The following is a 20,102-nucleotide window of genomic DNA, read 5'->3' on the forward strand; positions in this document are numbered from 1 at the left end:
TGTAACTAATGATGGAGTTGCATGAGCCAACTCTTTATCTTATTGATATTTCACCTTTCCTTTGGGTTTAGATGATAAGGGTATCTCTTACATTTGCCCTGCAACACAAAAATCCCAAAACATAAACACATCGTCAGAAGGAATCGCCACACAAGTTGATTTGTGATCAGCAACAAAGGTTCGGAAACGGATTGGAAACTTTGTAGATCCGATGAAATGATCTAAAAAAGAAATCATCATGCATATGCAGTGAATGAAAATGAAATGAATGGAATGTGGAATGAAGTGTTATGAAGGTGGAAAATGGAAGATGGAATGAAATGAAAATGTGTGAAGGTGGAATGCGAATGAAGATTGTTGATTTCGAAAGTGACTTAGGGCTTTCAAGGCATTATTGCATGAAAAATGAGTACATGTGAGTGCAAAATGTAATGGGAGATGAAAGGTGAGATGAGATGCGAATGTAGATGGAGGATGTGCTTTACATGCAAGTGTGAATGAAAGATGAGGTGCAAAGCATAAAAAGATGTGGAAACATGTATTTGCTCATGAAGGTGTGAATGCATATGGAGAGATGGAAATGGAAAATGGAAGAGGGATAATGAGCTATATGGTCACCTTCGGTGAAAAGATGAAGTCAAAGTATATGAAAGATGAAAATGACATCTTTTTGACTTTTCAAAAAGTGACTTTTTAACCAAAATCAGACCTTTTGGATGCAATTACACGTAAGGCTTTTCGTGTAATCGTGTCGTGCGAGTGGATGCGGAAAGTGAGATGAATGAAAATGGAAGCGGAAAATGGGATCACATGCATGTGTGGATGGTGAATGAGATGGAAAACATGTAATCGCATTTGTCGGATGAGATGTGAAGTGTTGTGACATGGAAGATGGAATTGAAACATGACGATGCTTTCACATGAAGTGAAACAACAAGTTCTTGGGAAAGAACTTATGAGAAAATCGGCTAGCAAGCACAAAGCACAAAAACGCAAAAGAAAAACGTACCTTTGGAGAGTGACTCAAACATGTCAAGATGCAATGGACTTCAACGTACAAATTCGAATTTGAGAATTGGGGAAAAACCAAAAACAAGAAAATGAAAAATTTCTTTATTTTTAAAGGAAAAATGCACTTTCTATGGCATTGATTTCAGCAAGTGGCAATCATCAAGCAATAATGTGCATAAAATCAGAAAGATAAGCACAAATTAAATAGCAAGAAAGAATAAGTTCACTTACATGAAGATTAAGTGCCAAACATGAAGGAAAAAAATGCTCCAGTGTTGAAAATGTCTTAAAAAACGTTTGAATCTTTCAAACTCTTGCAAATTCGAATGGGAGAAGGCAGAAATCAAGGAGTATTTGTTAAAAGATGCCAAAATGTGTCCTAATAATACTCCAAGATCCAATGTTTTGCATATGCATGCTCATGGGACGTTTTTGGTGAAAAATGTGTTTCACCAAGGAGCATGATCAAATCGATTTGGAGTTTAAAGGTCAAAATGTGTATAACAATACAATGCAATCACCATAAAACACCAAATTGATTCATCCTTGTGCAAAAACATTGATTAAAAATGGATTTATTTGAAGTTATTTCCAAAAATGTGCCCTATGATAGAGCTTCCAAAAATGATTTTCAGCATGTTAAATTCATTCTTGATGCAAGAAAAGTCATTGCCAAGCAAAAATGCCTTCAATTGAAAAGATCTCATGCAAATCCATCAAGAAAATCTCTCACAATGAGCAAAATCGGGTTCTTGGAGAGCAAATGCATGCATTCTTTCAAAATCGAGCCTTTTGGAGGGCAATACACATTTTAAAACATGCCTTCGGTTAAAATCACACCTTTTGGGGTGATAAGCACATTTTAAAAACTTGCAACAAGGCAAATCAGACCTTTTGGATGCAATGACATGTTTTAAAATATGCAAGTGATCAAAATCGCACCTTTTGGAGGGACATGCATGTTTTAAGTCTCACATTTTGGATGCAAAGAGATAAAAACTTACCTTTTCATGTAATGACATAAAAAAAGTCCACTTATGATAGTCTTTTGATGTAATGACATAAAAAAGGTCCACTTATGATTTCAAATGGAACTTTATATGCAGTGACATGTAAAATCTCCAATGTTGATGGATTTTACATGTAATTGCATATAAAATGTCCACTTTTGATAACTTTAAGTCATTTAATCAACTTAATTTTATAAAAATGTTACTTAATGGGAGATAAACAGCTTTATCTAGCATATTAAAAAATACAACACATAAATATCATTTAAAAATTAACATTAATATGAGCATTTGATTAAAAAATAAAAAATTAAACTGAAATTATATAGTTTATATAGTCATTTTAAGTGAAAAATCAAAAAGTAACTGTAACTTAAAATTATAATATAAAGGGCACTATAGTTCGTTTAAGTTAAAATTTAAATGATAAAGTAACTTAAAAACATAACATAAAGTGAATTTAAGTTATATTTTTCAAAAAGTGAATGTCAAATTGAAAATATAATATGATATTTTAAATTTGTGTTGTTGCACCAAAAAAGTCCACTTTTGAGGCACTAAAACGACCATATCTGTTGACTGACAACTCCAATTGAGCTCTAGGTTGGACCAAATCAAAGGGAAAACCGAAAGCCATGACATGAGCAAAACCAAAGACTAAAAACCAACAAACGCAAACTCAAAAGCAAGGAGAAGGACGATGAAGGCTTCAAAAATCAAGCAGAACGAAAAAGATTTCATGAAAATCTTCAGTAAAACGACTTGATATACGAATTCAAATTGATCGATCGATCAACATTAAGCAATTGAATATCAAATTCAAACTTAGAGATACGTGAAACTAACTTAAAAAAATTTCATGTTACCAACATTTTGTGGTGACAAAATGCAGGACAATAATATGGAAGCTGTCCTTTAAGATGTCATGTGTATTGGCTTGTTTCTATGGAGTTTTCTAATCCTCAGCTAGAAATGTCATTGGCAAGAAGTCTTGGATTGTGGGTTGCTTACTCTAAGAATTGCAATGGTTTCTTTAGATCACTTTTGAGCTGAATTATGAGTTTGACTCATTGTAAATGCATGGCATGCTATAGTAGAGAGTATGAGTCAAATTATTTCCTATGATGCTTCAGATTAATATCAGTAGTTTTTATTTAATGCTGCCTTGACTTTATGCAAATTTCTGCGATTAGAGGGGCATTTTACACTGGAAGATGTTGATTCTCATTATGAATGCAATGGGATGGTGAGAGATTATGCAGCATTGTTTGCAGTCTTGATACTAAATTGGTAGCATGTTATTAAAAGGGGAATATCATATTTAGAGAGAGACTATTTAGCTTCAGAGGGAGATGTCCAACCCTCTGCAAGTTATGCAATAGTCAACTATCTTATTGTAATGATTAAAAATTGTCCCTTCCAAGAGGGAGTCTTTATTAAGAGAAAATCTCAATTATTAATGCATTCTTCTCTAAGAGAAGTTTGAGGTGAAAGCCCTCATTCCACCCGCTGTAAGTAGGTATTGTGAACCACCCTCTGCAAGTAGGCATGGTGGAAATACATTCTTCTCTAAGAGAAGTTTGAGGTGAAAGCCCTTATTCTACCAGCTGTGAGTAGGGATGGTGGACCACCCTCAGCAAGTAGGCATGGTAGAAATGCATTCTTCTCTCGGAGAAATTTGAGGTGAAAGCCCTCGTTTCATCCGTTGCGAGTAGGTATGGTGGACCACCCTCTGCAAGTTGGCATGGTGGAAATGCATTTTCTCTCGGAGAAGTTTGAGGTGAAAGCGCTCGCTCCACCCTCTATGAGTAGGTATAGTGGACCACCCTTTGCGAGTAGGCATGGTGGAAATGTATCCTTTTCTAAAAGAAGTTTTGAGATAAGAGTCTTCGCTCTACCCTCTGCGAGTAGGCACGGTGAAAGTCATTTGTGTGACTCCATTCTACATGCTTATGAAGTAACTATGGCTGATTATGTATGCTGAGATAACATATGTTATGTGAATTTGTCATATGAAGAGTCTCTTCTATTGTTATATATTTGCATCATGCGATAAGCATTGTACACTTGAACATTTCATTATCAATAAAGATATTTTGTGTTGTATGGCTGGGTTTTTCGCTTCATTCTCAAAGGGTTTTCCCAAGATATTTCTGGTGTTCTTTATTTCAATTTTTGTCTCTTTCTTATGTCTGATTATTTTCATAGAATTCTGGACTCTAGTTTCAACATGGTATCAGAGCCTAGTTCTTTTGATAATCAGCATCAAGGAATTATTCTCTTATATTGCGGTTCAATCTTGGTCATGATCTATTTTTAACTTTTGGTTCTGTGTGTGATCCATGCTCTATTTTCTGGGCTTCATGATTGCCAATGCATGCTGGATTTGTTTGTATCAAAAATCTCTTGGCAACATGGAAGAATGTGTATCTTCAATGTTAGAAGACCTTGCTCGGGATAGTTTTTTAATCACATGTTTAGAGGGTGATCAAATCTCCAAACAACAGAACTTTACAGAGATTCATTTTATCACTGAGGTGAATATGGAGACTTTGCAAGATGCGGTACAATGGAAGCTTTGTCTAGAGCATAGTGAACCTGTGAGGAAGCAAAGTCGTGGGTTGATAGAAAGATTGAGGTGCGGAAATAGAACTTGAAATTCTATTAAAGTATAGGTCGAAGGTTTCATAGAGGAAGCATTTGAATAATGGAGACATGTCAGAGATAAGTATTTACCTCGTCTTTTAAAGTAAGATATGCTTATTGTGTATTTTTCATATCATAGTAAAAGATAGTATTTCTCGTCTGGTAATTCACCTATTGAATTCACTGTGACATATTTATGCATAAGTTTCGAGTAAAGGTGTGGCTGCTGCGATTTGAATTTCTAACATTAAGAGCTTGGAGCAGTTATAGTCTGTGCTCCACGGAGTTTTCGGGACGAGGATGTTTTAGGGGACGGGAACATGTTTTCGGTACAGGTACGAGTCGAAGCCAAAATTTAGGGGACGGGACCTCAGGGGACAGCTATAAAATATAGGGGATTTTAAATTTTTTATATATGGACAATTAGACCTCTTTAGAGATATATTTCTGATATGCATACCATAACAATGATAAATCATAACATTGATAAACCATTCACCATAGAATAGATGGAAATTGAAAACTCTTAAGATTAAAATCAAAATGAGAATATGATATGATGATACATCCGAATATCGCATACAATTAGCAAAAATGCCCAAAGGCTCCAAGTATCAATCTATCATCATCATGCATGAAATGAAAATCAAAATGACATAATGAAAGCGAATACTAAGAGTGTAAATGAGATGTCTAACTCCATAATAATCAAAAGCAATAATGTATCTGAGTATCTGAAAATCGAAAAGCCAAATATATGGCTGTCCTCTAGGAATCTAAATCTCTATCTAAATCAAGATCATCATCAATCTCATCCTCTGAATCACTGGTAGGGGTAGGCAGAGGGTCCTCATCCAATGGAACACCAAGCAGCCCTGGGGGTGTGTTATCCTCATCAATCTGCAATGCATCCGCAGGATTAACATCCCAACGTAGTGCTGGAGTTTGTCAATACTCAAGACTCTGTCGCTCCTGTAGTCGCAATACACTATGAACAGCCACAAGCTTCTCCGATCGTCTAGAGGTAAGGTTGTTCCTCTTGACCGATTGAATGAAGCTATATGTAGACCAATTCCTCCCTGCAGCAGAGGAACTTGCAACCTGTGAGAGAAGACGGGTGGCAAGTGTTTTCAGCTCAGGTGCGTCTCTACCATGCCATGTCCACCATCCAATCGGGTCCTTTTGAGCTAATGTAGCTCTATCAGTCCTTGCCTCTGGTCTACCAAATGTTGGACCACAAAGACTAGCAAAGTCAAGCCATTGCCCTCGAATTTTTGCAGCATCCTCTACACTACATTTTTGAAAGGGCCTTGAAGAAGCCTCCTTCACCTATATTGAACAAACAAAAATTAAGAAGTGAGAACTTAGAGTTTATAAACTTTACAAATAAAATAAAATTTTTAAAAACGTATTATAAAATCAGAATTCTTTAATAAATTAAACTCACCTCCTCATCATTAGATGGAGGCACTCTCCCAAGCCTTGGTGCATACCATTTTGGATTGACTGCATAGGCTGCCATATGAAGTGGGGTGTTCATAGTGTTCCACATTTTCATTACAATGGGCTTAAGATGCTCCTCATAGAACTCCAAAGTAGGTTCTTTATCTTTAACAACTTGTTTGATCTGCCCAAGCATGCTATCAAAGGTCTCATAAATCTCTCCAAGGCTAGGAGAGTTAGTATCAGCATATCTAATGGCCTGCACAATAGGGTCAATGAAGGAGCAAATGTATCTGCAAATGAAAGAAAATTGCAAGTGAGAAACATCATATGTTAAAAAAATCAGCAAGTGCTTAAATCATAAATGTTTTTTTTATTAAATCAGCAATAATAACAATTATGATGTCCACCAATTCTTAAGTTTCTTACCTCATTGTGGTCCACCAATTCTCATCCAGGATTCTTTGTTGGACAAGTCTTCCATCTGGGGTGTTTGATTCATGCCATCTATTCCACTCTGCATTGACCACCATGGATTGTAAGGTCTTTTGGACCTCAAGCATTCTTTCCAACAAAATGAAGTAGCTAGCATATCGAGTCTCCACAGGCTTGAGGAATTCTTTTTTGGAAAATGTCCTAAATAATGCAAGAGATGTGTGATGATTGCAAATAAACATTTGCACGTCTCTAGCCTCAGACACCATAATCTTTATCTAATCAATTTTCCCAAAATCTTTCAAGGTGTTATTCAATGCATGTACACAACATAGGGTCCAAAAAATGTGTCTATAGGTGCTCTCTACTATCAATCTAGCTGATTTACACACCTGGGCTGAATCAGTGACTACTTGCACAACATTTGAAGCCCCTACCTCTTCTATAGCATCCTTCAAAATCTGAAATTGGAAGGATGCATCCTTCTTTTTTCCCGAACAATCAACGGCTCTAAGAAAATAGGCCCTTGCTATACTAGTGACAATAAGATTGATGAGTGGCTGATGTTTGATATTGGTCCAACCATCCATGATAATAGAACATCCATCACTCATCCATGTTTGCCTCATATCGTCCATCAAAATGTTTACTTTTGAGTACTCTTTATCAAGGATAGTGGTGCGTAATTTAGTCTCTCCTGGTGGTACAAATGAGGGACCAGCAGCATAAATATCTTTGCACATTTGTTTATAGAATGAGGAACGAGAAACATGGTATGGTATGCCATGAGCAACAAGAAATCTGCCAATGGACTCTTCAGCTCTCTCTTTTGCTTGTATGTTAAATAAATCAGCCACATTGGTATTTCTCTTAGTCTTGGCCTTACCCTTCCCTTTACTAGCAGTGCTAGTGGGAGTCAATGAGGGTGTGGGTGTGCTACTCGTAGGACCCCCGGATTTCAATAACTCCCCCTCCACATACAACCTATTGGCCTCAAGTTTTTCTTCCTCCGTAATTTTTTTGCAACCTTTCACCCCTTGCCCACCTATCCATAAAAGATGGCAATACACTCTTGTGTAACTCCCACAATAATGCTTCTTACATATATGACACTCCCATTCCCTACTACCCCCCAAATTTTTCTTTTTATTTTTGTCTACTTTTGTGGCAAATTGTAGGAGAGGTTTCTTAGGGTTGAATGGGCCTTTGGAATATTGTTTTAGGGCTTTGGAAGGACACTCAAATGGATTAGGCATTGCATCTTCCATAGGGACATCTACATTAGGCTCATCAATGGCTGCCCTAGGTCTTTCTCTTGGTCTTTGTAATTGTGACCCTTGAGTTTCTTGCATGGCAACTTCCATGCTCTCACTACTTCCCTCACTCTCATTGCTGCTCATGTTTTTGCCTTTGGATTTTACAATGATTTATAGTATATTGCTGCAAGTTATAGAAAATAAAATAAAATTCAATGTTCCATTAACATGCCCTCTCTATATCATTGAAAAAAATGAAAATGACAACAAACAACAATGAAGTTTGAATCGAAGGCAAAATCTCCTCTTCCACCTTCAAAACACACTCCTCTTTTGTTGTTGTTGAATGTTTTCTTCTTCCTCTTCCCAACTTGCAAATAACTCCAAATGAGCAATGAACTCCAACTTTAACTATTTAAGAAGACACATTAGGGTTAACATCCATGTGGACCTCGGGGGGAATAGAAAAGACTAATTTTTTTTTAACTCACTGGCAGCCGGCTGGAAAATAGGGGACGGCATGGGCAAAAGGCTACCAGCGAGGGACGGGAACACCATCCCCGATACAAAAATCCGTACCCAAGTTTCCTATAAAAAAAATGTTGGCGTTCTTTCGGGGACCGTCCCCTTTTCACTCAAAAAGGGACATCGCAGGGTACAAAATCCGTACCTGCATCCTCGTTTCGTACCTAGTACGGGTACTAGGGTACAGAGGCAGAGGACGCGTCCTCGTGGAGCATAGGTTATAGTATGCATGATTTGTTGGCATAAATATATTCTTGTTTTCTTGTTTTTTAACTAGCGTATTCATTGCAACATGTTTTGGCATGAGTTTTGAGCAAAGCATCATGGAATCTCTCAATGTTTGCATGTTTCTAGGAAAGCTTGGCTTCTACGGTTATAGATCTAAGTCATTTTTCTATCTATGGCAATGATATTCATGTCTACGAAAATCTTTTCAGGCGACAAGTATTCCTCAATAAGGCAGAGATTTTGTAATGCCAGCGCAGATTGAATATTTAATGTTTAACACACCCGTCAATAGCTTGAGAACTCTTTTCTGTTCACAACGTGTGTCTAAGGTGTATTCTGAGGTGTCTTATTCAAAGGAGTAAAGAAACCATTTGCACAATGCCAGTTCATGGTTATTGCACGACGCCAGTTCATGTTTATTGCATGAAATATTCTTTCTTTCTCATTCTTTTCTAGTGATTTTTTCTTTCGCATCTTGTGCGTTGTACGTTATTAACATTTATCAGGCATCATTATCAGTGAGTGTTTCTTGTGAATGTGGATGTATGTCCCGTGTTTAAGAACAACTTTCATTTTTATCGAGCAAGGGCTTTTAGATTTTGTTGTGACTGCAGTTCAGGCACTTAATTTTTTGGAGAAAAATCATGGAAGTCTCAGCAGGTGATCCGTTGAAAGGGAGGATGTTTTCCATAAGAGCTTTCTAGCGATGGGGTAGCCAAAGGCGAGGATACTAAAGAACATAATATTGGGTGTTGTAATGCTTCTAGGGTTTGTAACAGATCGACTCTTAAAATAATTGTTGCAGTTGTTGTTAGTGTGAATCTTTTTCTTGAAAAGCACAATGGAGGGAATATGGGAGAAAATTTGGAAGAAACGTTAAGCAGGTTTCTATAAAGTAGTTTCTGAGAACTAGATATCTGAATCAAATAGAGCATGTAGTTTGGTTAGAGGAGCAATTTTTATATTGTTCAAAAGTAAAAGTGAGAAAGAGTCTTGTATCGGCTTATTCTCAACAGTAGAGATTTAGAACGAAAGGAGCAAAAGGGCTATGATAATGAGTGAACTTGATCTTGATGTGTATAAACTCTGTATGGGTACAGGTTGCAGAGATAAGTATTACATGAATTGCTATAATTTTAAAGTTCTATTATAGTCAAAAACTAGAATGATTACCATTCAGTGTTTATGTTGATTATAAATAGTGATTGATCTTTTATCTCTCATTGTTGCAGAATGCAACAAGAAAAAAAACAATAGGTTGAGATGGAGATATTTTCAAATATATATTATTACATTCAGATACAAAGCTCGGAGGGAGCTTGTGCTTCAGAGGGAGGCTTCATAGTTAAGAGGTAGTGTCTATGGAATCCCCTTTATTCTCATTTATGATTGTGATATTTGTGATATCTGTAAAATTTGAGACTTAAATGGAACTAAGTCTTGTCTTATGCATGTTTCTATTCTTGTGTGAATAAATGAGATTGTAAGATCAGCTATGACAACTCTTTCACTATGCGATAGTGAACATCATGTTGAGAGAGTCCATGATGTCATCACGTTGAGAGATTTCGTGATGGGAGTTGATGTCATGTTGAGAGATTCCATGACAGTTCACGTTGAGAGAGTCCGTGAGCAAAGGCTTAGCTGTGAGTCTTGCAAATCTTTTCATGTTGAGTGATTCCATGAATGTGATTAAATGATATAAGGTTTCATGTTGAGCGATTCCATGAATAATTTGATTGGTATAGTTTTTCATGATTCTAATAGGATATATGGGATAAAATTTCATCATTAACATTTTGGTTGCAGTCTTGTGTGATTGTTCAGCTAAAGATCTCTCTCTGGCTAAGAGGGAGTGTTGAAGATAGTAGCTGCGATAGAGATCTTTATCTCTGGAAATATGAACGTTATTACTATTATTGTCATCTTCAGCAAAAAAGGACACTTAAAGTTTAATTTGTAATATTATAAATGTAAATGACATGTGTCATTCACATGCATTGAGGCATGAATATTCGAAGAGTCTTATTTAATTATAGGAGTTATGAGAAACCCAAGAGACCTTCGGTTAGAATATGAGGAGTCTTTTCTAGTGTTATATATTCACATCATGCGATAAGCATTGTACACTTGAAAATTTTATTATCAATAAAGATATTTCGTGTTGTGTGGCTGGGTTTTTCCCTTCATTCTCAAATGGTTTTCTGAGGATATTTTTGGTGTTCTTTATTTTAGTTTTTGTCTCTTTCTTATGTCTAGTTATTTTCATGGAATTTTGGACTCTATTTTCAACAATTGTTAAATGTATTGCATCAATTGTCTTCTTACAAGGAATGAAATGTGACATTTCAGAGAATCTATCTATCGCCACAAATATAGAATCATTACTTCTATGTCTTTTGTAATCCCAAAAGAAAATCCATGCTAATATCTACCCAAGGTTTACTAGGTATAGGCAGTGGTGTATACAATCTCATATTTTGACTACTACCTTTAGCAACTTGACAAATTCTGCAACTTTGAAAGAATCTCCTCACATCCTTACAAATTTTTGGCTAATAATATCTTTCACTTACCAAACTTACTGTCTTGTAAGAACTTAACCTATATCACATTTCTTTGATTTAACTTCCTTTGATTACTCAAATATTGAATGCTTTGTGACCAATACACAAGACAAATTCCTCTGGAAACAAGTTATGTCTCCACTTCTTCAAAGCTTGAAATATGGCATAGAACTCTTGATCATAAATTGAATATCTTCTCTTGACATCATTCAACTTTTCACTGTCAAAAGCAACAGGTCTACCTTCTTGGCTTAACACAATTCCAATTGCATTTCCACTTGCATCACAATCCGCTTGAAATATTTTATTGAAATTTGGTAACACCAAAACTGATTGTTCAACAACTTTTTGCTTCAATAACTCAAAATTTTGGTGCGTTCCATGCGTCCATTTGAAATTCTTTCAATCACCTCTCACAATCTCCATAGGGTTACAAACTAAACTAAAATCTCTAATAAACTTACGGTAGAAACTAGAAAATCTATGAAATGTTCAAACTTCTCCAACATTCTTTGGTGTAGGCCATTCCAAAATTACTTAAAACTTTTCAGGGTCCATCTTCAAACCTTCAACTAAACTCACAATTCTAGATACACTATGTCCTCCCTCATAAACTGACATTTCTTTATATTGATCAACAACTTCTCTTCCTTCAATCTCTGTAATACTTGTCTCAGATGCAACAAATGTTCATGCTTATTCTTACTAAAAACCATAATATCATCTAGGTACACAATTATAAATTTACTCTAGAATTTCTTTAATACCTTGTTCATCAATCTTATGAAAGTACTAGTGGCTTTAGTTAAACCAAAAGACAACCAATCATAAATAAAAACCTTCGTTAGTATTAAATGTAGTATTCCACTCATCTCTCTCTAATTTTGATATGATTATAACCACTCTTCAATTCAATCTTGGTAAAATACTTTGCTCCGCTCAAACAATCCATTATGTCATCTATCCTAGGCAAATGAAATCTAGATCTCATTGTGCTCTTATTGATAGCTTTGAAATAAGTATACATTTACCATTCTTCATTCTTCTTAGGTGCCAATACTGCACGTACTGCACAAGGACTCAAACTTTCTCTGATTAGACCTTTCCTTAACAATTTTGCACATGTTTATCCAATTCTTCATTCTCTGCCATTGGCATCCGGTGTGGTGCATTGGCTGGTAAATTTGCTCCCAGAACTAGATCCATACAATGACTAATACTTATAATAGGCAGTAATCCATTTGACACATTATCTGAGATGATGTCTTCAAATCTTGTCGATAACTTTGTTCTTTCCTTAGGATGTCCCTTTGTCATACCCAAATCAGGTTTCTTTGGAATCAATGCATAACACCTAGTTTCCTTCTTCATACCATCCTAGAATTTCCTATCTTCAACCAAACATATCCTCACTGTGGTGCATTATCACTCCTCGGACCTCCTACGAAAGGTAATAATAATTGATTCACCCCATTCACCACTATAGTATATCCATTCAATCTATCAGCTTGTCTATCATGCTACCAATGTCTACCAAATAAGATATGACAACAATCCATCAGCACGATATCACAAAGACTTCATCATGATAAGATCCAATCTTAAATTTCACAAGACATTGCTCACTTACTAGTGCCTTATGATCTTCCCTAATCCATGCAATTCAAGGTGGCTTCTAATGCTTTATCCTTGGTAACTTCAACTTAGTAACCAATTCTTTGGATGCTAGATTATTTGAACTTCCACTATCAATGATGACCTTGCAACATTTTACAGCAACTTTACATATGGTTTTGAACAAATTTTTCCTCAGTACTGATTCTTGATTAGGTTCCTTATTATATAGGGCTTTTCTAATCATCTGATCTTTTCCATCTTCCGGTTGATTCAAAGATTCAGGTGATTCTTTTTCCATAAATGTATTTCTGTTGCTACCAGTCTTCTTGCTTGAATTTCCATGTGTACATTCAAATTCTCTATGTCCTCCACATTTGAAACAATTGCTTTTGAACAAACTCCTATCCTCTCTTTTATAATTGTTACCTCTAGGATAATCACCTCTTCCTCAGTATGCATTCTCTTCTTTTCATTTTGATTTGTCTTAAATCGGATCTCAATAAGATCTCCCTTCTCTGATAACTGTCTTACCTTTTTGAAATCTGCCACCTCTTCCTCTTTGTCTAGGTTCTTGTGTTTTCTTCAATTTCTCCTCATCCTTTAGGGTAAACTAATAAGCTTCCTCAATACTTCCATCTTAACCAAACTAATCTCATCCTGAATAGATGTCCTCAAGCCATTAAGATACCTTGCAATTCTTTACACTTCATCATCCATATGTCTAGATCTGATATCCAACCAATAGAATTCTTTTGTATACTCCCTTATAGAAGAGTCCTTTTGCTATAAATAGTGCATCCTCCTTAACAAACTAACTTGGTAGTCACTAGGCAAGAGCTTAATCTATTCACTATTTTATCCCAAGACTTAATGTTTTATTTTCCTCTCATTTGTCTGTTTGTTTGCAAATGTTCCCACTACAATGATGCTTGTCCTTTCAATTTAGTACTAGCAATTTTCACCTTCTTAGCTACATTTTTACTTTCATACTTGAAATGCTTTTCAATCTCAGTAATCCAATCAAACAATCCATTTGAATCTAGCTTACAACATAATCTGGTAAGCTGAAGTGTGGTCTCGCATTAACTCAGGTCTCTTATAAATCTCTCATCTCCTTGTAGAATTGCAGGTTTTGCATCTCCTGCAATACCTTCCTCAGTTTCCTCATCACTCACATCTTTAAAGGTCTTCCTCTTCTTCGGGCAGTTTCTATTACTTCAACTCTAGATCTGTATTTCTCCTTCCTTGAACCATCCTTGCGACCCTCTGCAATTGTAGGTCAGTTCTCAACTCTACCACCCTACAACCAAAATCAGTTGGGGCTTCGCAACTTTGGATTCACAAGTTCACAAGGAACTCAACCTTTGCTTTGACACCACTTGACACAGTCCCCGATTGGAGAAACCTCAAGGAGATCAGTCTGACCATGCAGCAAGAGTAAACACAGCGAAAACAACAAGAATATGGAGAGAACCAAGCACGACTAACGTTCATTCATAGTAAATCAGATGTACAAAGGTTTGAAAATTGGCCTTCTTACATGCCAGATTTATACATGCTTGTTTGCTTATAATCTTTGGCCAGAAACCTTAGATCTAATTCTAAAGACTCAAATCTGTCTAATCACTAACTGATACCTCTCGAGCTACATTATGTTACAAAATATAGGCATATTGACGTACAGGTCGACCTCAAGATCCAAAACGTTTCCCAAAAGCAAGAAACATATTACAACAAATAAGTCTAGTCCCAAATCATAAGGAACAAGTGACATAACACGTTTGAAAGCTCGCAGTTCTAGATTTAGGTCCACACACAATCCAATATAATTGCCGAATACACCACCGAAGATTCTCGATTGTAGATTTCCATCACAAGATCGAGATCCACCAATGGTCATGCAAACTGACAAGAACACGCTACCACAGAGAGAACAAATCACAACGTGAGCAACAAAGAACCAAACGAGTTGCGATCCTAGGAATAGGAACCAAACTAGGTCTAGATCATACTCAGCACATTGCAAATGTCAAGGATTGCTGAAACAATCTCTGGAAAACTGGAAAAATGAACACAAAATATTTTTGGTTGATGCAAGATTTCTCCAAATCCAAGAGGCTTCTGCATCACCTTTCCATGTATCCACACTTGCAACCTCTTTGTGATAATTTTATAGCAGTAGGTTGGCATAAGGTTGTGCATAATAAGACTGGTTGGAATTTAGGCTTGGCTGTGGGTTTTTGTTGGAAGGACTTTGGTGGATGTCTGCCAGGTGGCTTGAAGGAAGTAAGGAATGAGCTGACTTAAATTCTCGGGTGTGCAATTCTTGGTTGAGTGGGATGTTTTGGCTTGGGGTAGTGACTCATCTGATAAGTACTCAATTTTTGCAGGGTACTAGGAACTTGACAAACAATTGTTTGAGGGTATTGAAGCGTTTTGTTGGAAATAGGCATGGAACTAGTTTTCTTAGCCCCAATGCAATTTTTTCTTATGATTGGTGGTTCAAAACCAATGTCTTACTTGGGTAATTTTAATGTCTTACTTGGGTAATTTTCAATTTTGCCGGATTCGTCCCCTGCTGCTCAGATTCGGGTCCAGGTCCACATGGGTCCGGATTCGTCCCTGGGTTCACTGCGGGTCCGGGCAGGGTCCTTAGTTTTGACTGTGGATTCGTCTGAGTCCTTGCTCGAGCGAACCCAGACGAAGCGAACCCAGACGAACCCACAGTGAACCCGGGGCTAAAACAACTTTAAAGAGTGTTTTTTTAATTGTTTTCTTGTGTAACTCTCAAAGGAACCTAATAAAAAAACATTTCACTCATCTAATCCCTTATGTCAAGGAGGACGACGATGATATAGCAGCATATGGGACTAGTGGAACCAGTTTGGGTTCCAATGATGAAGATCTAGATATAGTTGCAGTTAGGGATGAAGCCATTGATCCCTTATTTTATGATGATCCATTTGACCCTTGAAGGGCATTTCACACTATGATTATTGATAAACTACTAAACATTTGTCATCTATCATCATGTTTCAAACTTTATTATTTGGTGAGCTAGTCTTTGTTTTGCAATTTAGTAATTCAATGTATTATTTGATGAACTGGTCTATGTTTTGCAATTTAGTAATTCAATGTATAATTTTCTTTACAATCATGAAGATAGATTAGTGAGCGAGTATTTAATGTTTTTAGATTTAGGTAAAAACAGGTTTTGAAGGGACCCGAAACCCTTTGGCATTTGGCATTGATCTATGATCAAGCAACAATTGTTCATATTGTGAAAAAAAAATTTGCCCGAACCCATGAACTCGAACCCCGAATCCGAATCGGCAACTTAGGTAATTTGTGCAAGTGGGGCTTCCAACGGCCCTTGGTATGCATCTTGAGCTGTAATAGTGTGGAGTTTTATTCTCATTTTTTCTTTTAGTGTTCCTTTGCCAAGGAGATGTAGCAATTTTTGTGGGGTATTTGGGGTCAGGAGTGTTGGTATGCCTGCCCTTTGGAGGAGTTTTGGACCTGCTGGGTAAGCTTCCATTAGAAACTTTTTTCTTTAGGTTGTCTAAGCTCTAGGACCTATTTTTATGATTTGGTATATTTGGTTGAAGAGGAATTGTAGGATTTTTAGGGTGCTGTGGTGTTGGTTCAATCCCTGTGGTGGAAAATTATTTGTTCTATTCAGGAGACTGTCTTGGCCAAGTATAGTGGACCTGGAGTATGGTGGATAGGAGGCAATTGCTGCTAGATATATCTTATGTTAACTCATCTAGTGGATAGTGGCAGGGCTCTGAATTGCTCTTTTTGAGGAGCTTTCTGCCCTCTCGTCCTTGCATCTCTTTAGTGTTTGAATAAACTTTCACCCCCTCTTTTTAGTTTAAGGGAAAATAAATTATGCTTGGTGTGGCATGCCAAATTGAGAGCTTTTCACTATGAAATTATTTAGTATTTCATATTTGGAAGTATTATGTGCGTCTTTGAGATCGCTCCAGTGGCAAGTGCTGGAGCATAACGAGGGAGAGTATTTTTTTGATAATTTACATTTTTGGCAACTATATTTTTATAAGCAAAAAGTAAATGCAACAGATATGACATCTGCATGTGATGATCTAATTTTCAATTCAACAATGATTGGACACTTCAAATTGAAAAAGTAGATGCAAAAGTTTTCTTGCCTACTAGGTGATTATCTCTCTATAAAATTGTTTTGGTGAGTGACTCATAGTTTATGGTTGACAGCGATGGAAAGAGAAGTTCTTTGTCAATGTTGGTACAGATTGTGGCCTCACTATTGCAGGATTCTATTATGTATGTTTTTCTCGTAGTGATGGCTCGGTTAATGGTTTCTACTATGATCCAAACAGCAGGTACGTAACTCTTTCATGGCTTCATTTTATGATTAAATCATTGCTTGGCTACCATTTAGTCACATTCAATAGTCCTGTCTTTTGAGAAACACTGAGCTAGCACATTGACTGCTAAAATTTCAGTCCATTCCAGAAGTTGGAGCTAAAGGCAACAAATGAAGGTCGAGCTGGTTACAGTTTTGCTTCATACGAGTTTCAATAAAAGATGTGTAACTTATTTGGTGTTTTTAATATATACAATAAAATTTGTAATTAATCTTATGAAGGAAAAAACTAAGAATCAATTTGTACACTAGTCTCAATACTTGAAAAGCAGGTAGCATGAATGCATATATACAGACTGCTTCATATCATGGCTGACCTGACTTGTAACATGGTTGCTGAATCTTTCATTTCCAAACAGCTATTTTGTTGCTGAAGGTCTTCATGTTAGAGATATCTTGCATGGTCAGAATTTTGAGGAGCCAACACAATGTTTTGCTCCAGTCTGAAATTTAATGCCATTGATTGATAAAAACTGGAGCTTGTTTTAAAGTTTTTGGCATGCCTATCATAACTAGATGGACTGTTCTTCAGTATTCCATAGGCAATGTTCCTAGCCCTCTGGGTCCCCTGGGGACATTCCTGACATATTAAAGACTTGGGGATGGATCAAATGGTCTCTTCAGACTCTGGATTGTTTTTGTGTTTTTAGTATGTCGGTGACATCTCAGTATCTTGGACTGCGTGCAAAAACTTGTGGAAAATGCAGGATAGCTAAAAGTCCCAAGGATAAAGTAAAGGGCTGGGGATTGTGTCTGATTATTGTGTTTCTTACACCATGCTTGCAACTTGGCTATTTGTTATGGGTTATAACAGATTGTTGTATTTTCTGATTTTTCATGGAAATCTTATTTACCAGTATTCAAAGTGTTGAGAGGATTTTGTCCAGGGTAGACCGTGCTAACTTAGGTGGGGGGGCTTATGAGGGGAGCTTGAGCTCTATTTTTTAGGGAAGAGAGGTCTTATGAGAATATTTTGGAGGGTGAAAGGATTATTTAGAATCATTTCCTCCAAAATAGGAGCCCCTGTTTTTTAGCCTTTTTAATTTGATCAGACAAAGGGGTGGGACTGGAAATAGCTCCACTAACATGGGGAAATGTTCTGCCACATGTCAATGATTGCTCATTTTTAACTACCAAAAAACTAAAATTTAGAAGGAAAACAAAGTTGACTCTTTTTAATAGTTAAAAAGATTTATATCTCCCCAACTTCCAAAATTTCAGAAGCTGAAATTTTTAAGCTACAACACGAGACCACCCATCTTTAAACATTCCAAAAATTCTGAACAGCTATTTGCACTATTTTGATGGAAGCCCCCCCTCCATGGGACCCCAACTTTATCACGACATTACTTTTATTAGTTCCTACCAAAGGCAAGATTCTATTAGATCCTTAAATAATCAATCATATCTATTTTTAATTTCTCGTGATTGTATAAATCTCATTTTTGTTTGGTTTAATTGGTCTAGAAATATTTTTTTTATAACAAAATTAATAACGTCATTATCATTTGTACTAAATGTACAAAACATTATTTAATAAATAGGTATGTCACTATAGACATATTAATGAATTGCACAAGATTTGAAGAACATTATTACAATAATAATAATAGCAAGAGCTCTGGTGGAGCTGGCCTTTTGTCTAAATTGTAAAACAGATTTGCTCAATAGTCAAAGCATAATAGTAATGCATATTTCCCTCTACAACCAACCGTTTAGTAATAGAATTTTTTTTGTGTAAAACTTTCTACAACTATTAAAAAATAAATATAATATTAAAGATTTAATAGTTAACTAATTTGAAGATTTGAAGATTCAAAAGCATATATTATGAATTAATGCTCCATGTATTATCCACTAATATTATGGATCAATGCTCCACATGTTATAAGGTAAAATATTTATGTAAATTTTAGATTGATTGCCATTTGAGTTCTACATATAAATTTGTCAATATAATCAATAGTTTTAATATAGAAAGATGTAATTCTGCTTGTAGACAGAAACTTTTTTTAAAATGCAATTGCACAGGTATGAATGGTTTAAAAGATAGTAATTTTTTCTTGAAAAAAATTTAATAAAAGTACAATAAACAGGAAAGATAATGATGTGGAGTGAAATAAATGAGTTTTTTTCTCTATATATAAAAATGAAAATATTTTGCCTTTTAAAGTTACGAGTAAATAGCTTACAATTTCTATTTTAACTACCAAAATGAAATCCCAAATGTTTGACAATAGAAGATAAAAGAAAATTGTTTTGTTGTCATGGAGACTAATGATGAAGAGTTAGACAAGGAACATTTGTATAGTTACAAAGACATGAAACTTTTCAATAGTTGTTTAGTTATATTTTGAAGGCTCAAGGACAAGCAAGCACCTCTTGCATGCTAGTCGAGATGTGCACTCAACCATTAGAATTATTTGTATGGAACTATATAGTTGTTGACATGTTGGGTAATTCACTAGTGTGTGGCTAAGTTGGACGATACAAGCCTTTGAACCTTAGCATCCTTCTACTAGGTAGAGTGCAATATATAAAACTCAAAAAGGTATTAAAAGTGGCAATGAAATTGACATCAAATATGAATTTTTTAGAGACCATTAAAAAGGGTTTTGTTTGGGTGTTAAAACAATTAGTCTGTCCTGAAGCATATCAGACAGGTGAAATAAGAAATAACAAAAATATCAGGACTTGAAAACCATCACTTTTGTTATGTTAATGATTATATGGATTAAGTTGAAAATTCAAGTAGCAAGAGCTTAAGAGCTAAAACAACCACCTCATTAATAAAATTTAAAGAAAAAAATCTAAGAAAGCCCAAAATCCCTATTTTGAGAACAACAAATGTCGTGCCTTTCAAGGTTACGACAGTAGGAATTGAAAAAGTGATTGATAAAATAATGCCCTATTGTATGAGGGATAAATGTGCCATGTTTATTTGGCTATATTGTAA

The 20,102-nt window shown here is 35.9% G+C and overlaps 1 protein-coding gene across 1 annotated transcript in view; it reads left to right on the forward strand.

Moving 5' to 3' along the window:
• LOC149539919 (glucose-induced degradation-like protein) overlaps positions 1-17,774 on the forward strand; it is an 85,306-nt gene extending 67,532 nt beyond the window's left edge. Inside the window, exons 7-8 of the mRNA XM_089801134.1 lie at positions 16,975-17,102; positions 17,226-17,774. Coding sequence (XP_089657260.1) covers positions 16,975-17,102; positions 17,226-17,304 — 207 coding nt within the window. The 3' untranslated portion in view covers positions 17,305-17,774. The remainder of the gene's footprint in view (positions 1-16,974; positions 17,103-17,225) is intronic.
• Positions 17,775-20,102: the final 2,328 nt, after the last annotated feature.

Source organism: Cupressus sempervirens, chromosome 9 (assembly GCF_028749045.1).
Source record: "Cupressus sempervirens isolate cs-2001-9-10 chromosome 9, ASM2874904v1, whole genome shotgun sequence".
Taxonomy (NCBI): Eukaryota; Viridiplantae; Streptophyta; class Pinopsida; order Cupressales; family Cupressaceae; genus Cupressus; species Cupressus sempervirens.